At 30.1% G+C, this 10,235-nt stretch overlaps 1 protein-coding gene across 1 annotated transcript; it reads left to right on the plus strand.

Annotated features, from left to right (window-relative positions):
• Positions 1-1,358: 1,358 nt before the first annotated feature.
• Positions 1,359-8,087, plus strand: Mtpalpha (monolysocardiolipin acyltransferase Mtpalpha). Its single transcript, XM_018544419.1, has 11 exons — positions 1,359-1,434; positions 3,609-3,718; positions 3,854-4,126; positions 4,234-4,484; positions 5,019-5,402; positions 5,479-5,649; positions 5,720-5,942; positions 6,176-6,385; positions 6,611-6,806; positions 6,983-7,185; positions 7,583-8,087. Exons 1-11 carry the CDS (start codon positions 1,359-1,361, stop codon positions 7,784-7,786), a joined length of 2,301 nt encoding a protein of 766 aa, XP_018399921.1. The 3' UTR covers positions 7,787-8,087.
• The last annotated feature ends 2,148 nt before the right edge of the window (positions 8,088-10,235 follow it).

Raw genomic sequence — 10,235 nt, forward strand, 5'->3', positions numbered from 1 at the left:
ATATTATATTATATATATTATATTTTAAATTTTTCAATATAAGAAAGAACTATGAATATTATCTACAATTATAATTTCAACCAATTCAGCAAATTTAATCACAATAAAGTATATATATTATATCTCATTTCATAGTTCTTAACATCAGTTACCTAAACATCTTTACAAGGCTGACCTTAATGATATTCATATAGCTCTTACATAAAGCGAACGATGAGATATGCAATAAATACTCAAATCAAAGGAGTAACGATTTTATCAACAATTAAATAATACAATCAAGCTGCATTGATAACATTTCAAAACAAATGACAAAGACAAAGACAAAATATTTAATTTATAGAAGGTAAAATTTTTTTTGACATTTATACATATACATATATATGTTTTTTTTATTATTGTAGCATTATATTCACGATATATTTGTTAAATAAAGTGACCTTAATAAAAAATACTGCAATTACAATATACTATATGTATATAATTTTATATAGTAATATATTATAATAAATTTTATTACAATTTGCAGTGTAATCATGTAATCTATAATTATCATGTAAATTAACACATTGTTGTAGCATTTAATGTGTAAATATCATAAATTGAAAACTATTAATTCGATTTTTATTGATACAAGCTACATGAATGACGTTGGCGAATTAATAACTCAGGAACAAAGTCCACGCGAGTTGATAATTCACACATATGCGCGCGCATATTTACGTGCGTTCAAGAATATCGAGATACACGATCGATTATATTATCGATGAAAGAATCAATTTAAATAAGTTTCCTTCTTTTCATTAAAATTAATCTATTCTTCTATGCAATAAATATAAAGAAATAGGTCATTCATTATCCGGTGACAAAATGTTAATCCAACTAGCAATCCAGTAGGTAAACAAGCATCGTGTGCCGCTAGTTTTAATGTCGATATTAAAATTTCTGAAAAACACTAATTCTTGATACAGAAAATTAAGGAGAATGTTTGGAATTTTTTGAGGGGAAGAAAGACAAAGAAATATCCAAATTACGATTAAAATATTTTAAAAAATTGAAGGAATAACAGTAAACTTTTTCAAATTGCGAAAGTCGCGATTTCTCGTTTACTAATCGATCTATCTCGGACGTTCCCTCTCTCTGTTCTACACTCCCCACCCCTTGCTTCTCCCTTCCAAAGTTCACACAGTGCACCGTGCACACAAACGATAGCGCTTCACTCAGTGAAGTTCATTGACAGAGCTACAAGACACGAACGACACGACGGTGTGTCGTCGCACGCGGTGCCGTGTGTGACTCGTGAATTTTTGTTCCTCTCGATGAGAGTGAGTGCCCGTCCGACCTGATCGACTGAAATTATGGCGAGCTGCAGGCTGATCGGCGTCCTCGCGCGCTGCTCCCGCGCCAACGCGAATTCCGCTTTGAAATGCACAGGTGATTACGTGTTCACTTCACTCTGCTTCACTCTGCATTCTTGCAGTCGAGATGAGTTTAGAGCTGTGCAATCTCGGACAAGTTTTACTGGAACCACGAGATAATTGCGTTTTTCTGAATTGACATCCACTTCAAAATGTCGTTTAGGAGCAGCGAGGAACACGAGAGTGCCAAAAGAGTTGAACGACATCAGGCAACAATCCTGTTGAAGTAAATGGACGTTCGAAGTTACGAACGGCAATGGCGAACGATTTATATTGGTTTCAAGACGCGAATTATTTCTTAAGGAGCATCGTGAAGTTACGAAGGAAAATCAGAGTAACTGATTGAATTTTCTTTCTGACACTGTGATACAGATATGGACTATGGATATGACAGACCGGTATGTCGGGCAAGATGCGGATAGGTGCGCCGGTGTGCGTTCGACCTTAGCTCTCACAATGGGAGAAAAAGCTGGCGTTAAGTCGATTAGCGCCAACTTCGGGTCGACGACTGGCACCAGCAACCGAAAATTATATTATTTTGAGGAATACTTTGCTATATTTGTATTAAGACACGGAGACAGATTCACAAACAAATATTACGTGATCTCATCCGTACTTTGAACTTTGTCCAAAGTACGGAAGTTTGAACTTGCAGGTTAAATTTGAACGAATTGTTCGAAACGATGCCCTAGAACTCAATTATTTGCAAATAGTTGAAAAAGGATTCCAACATAAATTACGTTCATTGAAAAATAACTGGCCCTTGTTTTTTTTTACAATTATTTTTTTTATAAATAATTATTATTTATGTTATATATCGCCTAATTTCACGTCACACTATTTTGTCTGAATTATGACTTGAATCAATATTCTAATAATGTTTTGAAAGACTTCTATTACATTGCATGATCAAATTGATTTGATTGCACAATCAAATATGATTTGACTGTGACGGAACTATTTATGTACATACATTTTACTTCATTCAAGTTATAAAAATATAAATTGATATTTTCTGTTTAGAAAAATCTTATCGATAATTTAATATTTAGTTTGTATGTAATATTGAGGGGGGAAATAACAGTATAAAAGGTTAAAACATGTAATTTTATCTCTATTGACATTGTTTATACTATTAACGAAAGACTTCCAGTTTGATATGAGCAGCCCTTGTTTACTTATAACATTATTTGAATTTATATTTATTAAAGTTGTACAATATAATTGTTTCAATTGTTAATGTTCTTTTTGTAATGAGTATGTGAATTTTTAATATTCTACGTACATTTATATATAGAGAACATTTGATTCAAATATTCCAAACTTAAGGACATTTATATTTTATAAATATTCATAGAATATTTTGTGCTATCTATTCTAATAAGTATTATATGCAATGATTCTTAATTGATTGACATTTACATGCCAGTTTGAAGTTGAATTTTGATGTTCAAATCATTCTATTATCGGAAAATTTCAAAATTATTTTGTATACTTCATGTACCTTCAGAGATAAAATGTATAAAAGTGTAGATATTGCAATGTAAGTGGTAGATAATGGAAAGATAAAATGATTTTAACGTATATAATATATATAACAAATATTTTTTTTCAATATTTTCTTGAAAAGAACATTTTGAAATGAAAAAATATTTATTTAAAGACTAAACAGCCAAAAATATAAAAAATGTTATTGAAAAGAAAATATTTATTGTATAATAGATGTATTTTAAAAAAGTATATCCAGCTATGTTGGATCTAAAAGTTAAGAGATCAGATTATATAAATAAATCTCTAGATTAAAAATTTTAAAAGTTATCACAAATAAAATTAATTATCCACAATATTGGCAAAATCTATTATATATTTGACGTTTAATTAGTTAAAATATAATGAAGTCTATATGCGCTTATGTAAATTTATATAAATATTTATTTTTGTAGATATTCAAAAATAATTGCAAAATAATACAATCATGTAATAAGATTTTATCATACAATGTAAATGATATAAATTATATCATAGCTAAAAATAAAAAAGTAGTTCATGATAAAAATTATTTCTTTATGTTATTATTATAGAATGGAAAAAAGTTTATTAGATGAAATTCTATTTTTTTATTATAATAAAATTATCTTTTATTTTATTGCTTTATTTAATTATACTTATTTCTCATATTTTTATGTGTAGGTTTGCAGCAATCAACGAGAACATTAGCAACTGAAGCAAACAGGAAATATTTTAAATACAAAACCGTTGGCGATGTAGCAGTTATTACCATAGATTCACCAAATGTCAAAGTAATGTACAATAATTTGCAGTAATATGCAATTACGTGTATATATTTGCATTAAATATGATGATAAAATTGTTTTAAAATTGGAAAAAAATCAAAGTATGCTAATACAGATCTCTTTTTTATTTACTGTTGACAGGTAAATTCCTTAAACAAGGAACTAATGACGGAGGTAGAAGAATTACTGAATGAAATTCAATCGAATACTCTTGTAAATTCAGCGGTATTAATTAGTGGAAAACCAGATAATTTTATAGTGGGTGCAGATATTACTATGTTACAAGCTCTTCCAGATGCACAAGCTGGTTATCAGGTAGCAAAAGAGGGTCACAGAATTCTGGATCTAATAGCGAATAGTAAAAAGCCAATTGTTGCTGCTATTCACGGTCCATGTCTCGGTGGAGGATTAGAGGTAATATATCTTTAGCAATTAAAAAAAAATAAAGGTGTTTAGCTAAAACAGGAAAATAAATAAATCAAGACGGTAAAATTATTAATTACATTTATTATTTTATATAGGTTGCATTAGCGTGCCATTGTAGACTAGCCGTTAACGACAAGCAAACTAAATTAGGACTGCCGGAAGTCAAACTTGGACTCCTTCCTGGCGGCGGTGGTACTCAGCGTCTACCTCAACTGATTTCTCTTCCTACTGCTTTGGACATAGCACTCACCGGTAAAAATCTGCAACCTGATAAAGCAAAGAAACTTGGCCTAGTAGATATCGTGGTAAATCGCCTTGGACCGGGAATCGGATCGTCTGAAGAAAAGTAAATATATACAAATGGAAAGCATACTTGCCTTCCCAAAGATGTGTTTACATTTTTTACATTAATATTTTTTTAAGAATCTTTTATGATTTTAGATCATTTATGTCGTAAATATATTCAAGTAGACAAACCCTTCAGAAAATATGTGTCTTGCTTTTCATGTATCAATTGCAGAACGATAGTTAAGTACTCTAAATGATTTTAAGGGATGGCTTCTCACATTTTTTTTTTAATCAAGACGAAAATTTTAGATAACTATACGTCCAAAATAACTTATGGCGAATTCAATTTGGTGCATTAACGCACACATATTAAAGCTATTGTATATACACTTATATTTAATCTGAATGTCAAAAGTTTTTGTCTTGATTTAACATATAAAATCTCTCACTCCTTAAAATTTAAACTCTTTTAGAATATTTAACTGTCACTCTGTATCATACCTATATCTCTGAAAGAAAAGTTTTAATGATGCTATGTATCAAAATTATGTAAATTATATTGCGTACTTAAAAATAAAACTTTATTTTTTAGTACGCTGAGATACCTGGAAGAAACCGCAATAAAAACCGCGCAGGATCTCGCAAATGGAAGATTGAAAATTGAACGCGGTCCGAAATCACTTATAGATAAGATAACGCAACAGATTCTATCCTTCAACTTTGTCAAAGATCAGGTGTTCAAGAAAGCAAAGGCCCAAGTGATGAAAATGACGAATGGTTTGTACCCAGCTCCGCTTAAAATTCTAGAGGTAGTAAGGGTCGGTCTAGACAAGGGTCCTGTTGCCGGATTTGATGCTGAGGCCAAGGGATTCGGTCAGCTAGCAGTCACTCCGGAGTGTAAAGGTCTTACCAGTCTATTCTTTGGTCAGACAGCATGCAAGAAAAATCGTTTTGGCACGCCTAAGAGTGCAGTCAAGTATGTCTTTTAGTAATTCAAGCATAAATAATTAAAATAATAGTCAATATCAATCTTTGTGATTTAATTTGCACAGAAAAATTGCTGTAATTGGGGCTGGTTTAATGGGCGCGGGCATTGTCCAGGTCAGTATCGACAAAGGCTTCAATGTCGTTATGAAGGATACCAACGATGCTGGACTATATCACGGTATAAATCAGATTCAAAAGGGCCTAGATGGTGCTGTGAAGCGTAAACGGATCTCTAAGTTTGCATCTCTTTTATAAAAAAGAAATTACTTTAAAAAACAAATTTTTTAATGAAAATTTTCTACACAGTCTCGAAAAGGATAAATATTTGTCTTGCCTTGACGCGACATTAAATTACAACTCCTTCAAGGATGCAGACGTAGTAATTGAGGCCGTCTTCGAGAACATCGCCATTAAGCACAGAGTCCTGAAAGAAATTGAAGCAGTGGTGCCAAATCACTGCGTCATTGCGACCAACACGTCCGCTATTCCTATCACAAAAATCGCTGCTGGTAGCAGTCGGCCTGACAAAGTAAAGTCCATGTGAATTAATGTGTAATTCTAAGCTATAATAGCATTTAATAAATATTATTTTTACGTAAAATATTTAATGTGACCATAAAAATATTTAATTTTTTAAAATTAAATTATAATTAAAAAAATATGTGATTAAATGCATTAATTAATTAAATACGATTTAATTTTGTATAGTAATTTATTATAGTAGTAACATTTATGGATGAGTTATAAAACATTTTTTTACAGGTGATTGGAATGCACTACTTTTCTCCCGTTGACAAAATGGAGTTGTTAGAAATTATAACACACAAAGGAACATCGGAAGAGACAATCAAGACCGCTATAGACGTTGGTTTGAAACAGGGTAAGACCGTCATCACAGTCGGTGATTGTCCTGGATTTTATACCTCAAGAATACTTTCCTGTATGATGACAGAAGCAATTAGGTTGATGCAGGTAAGAGCTATTGGAGCAGTTACCTTTTATAGAAACTATGAAATATTCAATGTTTGTTACAAGCATCTAAATATTACAAATACTTATACTAAATATTACTAATACTTACAATTGATGTTATAATTATTAGAACAATTAATCTTATTCTACAATGTCACAGTCATGTTGGCATTTATTATTTTAATACAGATTGCGAATATAAACGCGATGCAATCTGTTCAATAGGAAGGTGTAGATCCAGTGCAGTTAGACAAATTAACAAAGACATTCGGTTTCCCTGTCGGTACAGCCACTTTGTCCGACGAAGTTGGCATCGATGTAGGTTCTCACATCGGCGCCGATCTTTTGAAAGCTTACGGTGAACGCTTTAAGGGAGGAGATATAAATATTCTCGCCGATATGGTCAAAGCTGGTTATCTCGGTAAGGTTCTTGTCGTAACACAGAAAAAGAGAATGCAGTAGATTTTGCTAGCGTTTCACATAATTTAATTGATAATAACAGAAGAGATAAGATATCATCGACTGTAAAAGTGTCAAGTTATGCTAAAGGGTTTTACTAAATTTTAGAAAAATTATATTTTATTTTATAAATTTTAGGACGCAAATCCGGCAAAGGTATATTTGTATATGAAACTGGCTCCAAAAACAGAGATGTAAATCCTGGTGCATTGGACATTCTAAGAAACTATAAACTTGAACCTAAAGGTAGCACGTCTGATGAGGATCGTCAGATGAGGCTGGTCTCGCGATTTATCAACGAAGCTGTATTATGCTTAGAAGAAAATATTTTAGCTAATCCCGTAAGTTAATGTACTTTATTCTTACCTAACATCTTCAACAAATTATCAAATAATAAGTAATAAGAATAATAAAATAATTTATTGTATAATGTATTATCAGTGCAAAAATTCATGCTCGATTTATTATTAATTTTGAATGATAAATCGGGCATGAACTTTTGTATCGATTTAATAATAATAAAAAAACTCAAGTCAATTTATTTCTATTTATAAATTAAATAGTTCTACATCCTTTTTTTGAACTGTTCTACATCCTTTTTTGTTATTTTCAAAATCAGTTATTTATATTCAGTAACTTTATCTAAATGAAATATTTTTCTCGCTTAAATCAGATAATTGACTATGTTTTCTTTTTGTTCTTTTTCACACATTATTTAATAATTATTTATATTTCAAGTTGGAGGGCGATGTGGGAGCTGTGTTCGGCCTGGGCTTCCCGCCATTCTCGGGTGGTCCATTCCGTTGGGTGGATGCATACGGCGCCCATCGGCTTATTAAGAAGATGGAAGAGTTCCAAAGTCACTATGGTGACTCTTTCAAACCGTGCCAATTATTACGCGATATGGCGGTTGATTCTACGCGAAAATTCTATCCGAAGTAAAAGTTCGATACAAATCCATTATTAGAGCATGTTTTCATGTTGATTAATGTTAATTCGAGAACTGTATTATATTTGTTCGCTCCAGACTCAGAGAAAGAAAGTAAGTACCTCGAAATAGGTGCAAATATTAATCCTACGTTAACCTGCAACTCCGATTGGAGTCCGTATTTGTTACATCTCGAGTGTATTAATTTGTTGAAAGACTATTCCGTGCTCCTAATTGAAAGAATGTTCATCATCTTCTATTCATCAAAATGATACGTTTTAGTCATTGTAACAATATACATACAAACAATTTATACGCGAATTTATATATGTATATTTATCAGGATTTATACAGTATATATTTTTGTAAATCACACTTGGCTCTTTCAAAATCTTTTAGCCGCGAATAATTTTAACTCTGGTGGAAATATATTTTTTTTAATAAATTATTTTCTAACAGAATATCAAATATCAGATCATGTCAGACTATGAGTATAAAGTTAGTTCAAATTTATTGAATTTTAAAGTAAATATAAAAATCTAAATATGTAAGAAGAAATTTCTTTTCAAAAATAAAACCAACTTGCAATTTTCACTGGAACTCACACTTATGTATGAAGTCCTAAAGTTAATAATATATCAATTTTTTCTTAATATTACTTCTGATTAATGTCTTAATAAGGAAAAAATTCATTATCGGAATAAAAAAAACATTAAAGAAAATGTAGCTCTAGCACAATTTTATTCACGCGAGATACGGTACGACGCGATCCATGTGCAGGTCAAATGAGAGGAGCTATGCATAGCATGCATAATGAGCTGAAGTTGTCATGACTTCTAGAGAATCATATATTTTTGGATTTGATATTCACACGTTGCGATTTCCCGCGTACACATTGTAGATAGACTGGTGCATTTATTAATTTCGAGAATTTTATATGCCGCAAATATTTGATACCTTTACAAATTGTTAATTACATGAAAAACCGTAATAATTGTATATCTATTTTTGCAAAATTTATTAGAAATAAAGAGTTTCTATATATATTAAGTGTACTGATAATTTCTGAGAATTTGAATATTTTTCTTTATTATTTTTTAATAGACTATATCATCTATATTATTATACAAAGAATAATAAGAATTTAACATTCCTCAATAATCCTTCTAAGTGTAATTATTTCTATTTTATAAAATGTTGTATATGATTTATCTTTGAAATTTCACCCATTAATTCACAATTTTAACTCATTTTTTGAAACGTTTTGATCTAACTGTGTGATTATGAGTAAAAGAATCATTTATTTTTTTGTGCATGATGATCGATCAACTGCCCCGATTTTGTTTTCAAAAAACCCAATAAACCAGTTCAATAATTAATATTATTCTCCGCAATTGCACATGCAGACATAACGTAGAAATAGAAATATTTAACTTGATGCAACAGTCGAGAGATGTTGCACTCTTGTTTGTGTCGATATCATTTCTTCTAGTCGATTCTGGAACATAAATTAGACGTCTACATTAATTACCTCGTTATTTTTAATTAAATCTTCTAGTAAGTTTCCATAATTCTTTATGGTATAAAAAGTTTTAATAACATCACTAGATGACGTTTTCAGAACTTGAGCTTAAGAGTAATTTTCATAAATGATGCATAATTTATGAAGCAAGTTAATTTTCAATAAACTGCTATATTTGTAATTATATAAAGTAGGATGTGATTAACTTGCATATCCTGATAAACTACTAAATTATAGATTTTATAAAAATTGTTATGTATAACAATTTTTTATAAAATTATGCAAAGTTGAATAATTTTGATCGACATTATATAAAGTATGCACTTTTTCTGTAGTAAAGACATTTCTGAAGTTTAAATCAACTTTATCTATCCTTTTAAATAAAATGTCATATTTTTTGTGCTAAAAATGTATAAAAATCTCTCTCTCTCTCTCTCTCTCTCTCTCTCTCTCTCTCTAATTAAAAAATTTCCTTAATACAGTTAACGAAATATTTTTAATTAAAGCAATTGACAAAATCTCTAGAATGTCTATCGATGAAATATTAAATGGCTGATTTTAAAATATTTTTCGGCATACATTTGGCTAGCATTTTCTTTTTGCATTTTCATCATATATATATACTATTGTATATAAATTAAAAGCGTATCAATCTTTTATCATTATTATTAAATTTTATTCTTTAGATTTTTTTTCTGATAATCATGTAGGTACATTATGTACAAAAATCGATGATGTGAAATCTTCGATATTAAATCACAGACATGATAGACGATTAAGTTAAAATAAAACTTTTATTAATAAACACTATCAAATAAGTACTGTTGTTTATTAAAATTAATAATGTTATTGAATCACCAATTTAATGTTATATAAAGTAAATTTTAACATAAACACAACGAAAAAGAAACAAATGCTTAAAAAACGTATTTAGAAGATAT

Source organism: Cyphomyrmex costatus, unplaced genomic scaffold (assembly GCF_001594065.2).
Source record: "Cyphomyrmex costatus isolate MS0001 unplaced genomic scaffold, Ccosl1.0 scaffold441, whole genome shotgun sequence".
Classification (NCBI taxonomy): domain Eukaryota; kingdom Metazoa; phylum Arthropoda; class Insecta; order Hymenoptera; family Formicidae; genus Cyphomyrmex; species Cyphomyrmex costatus.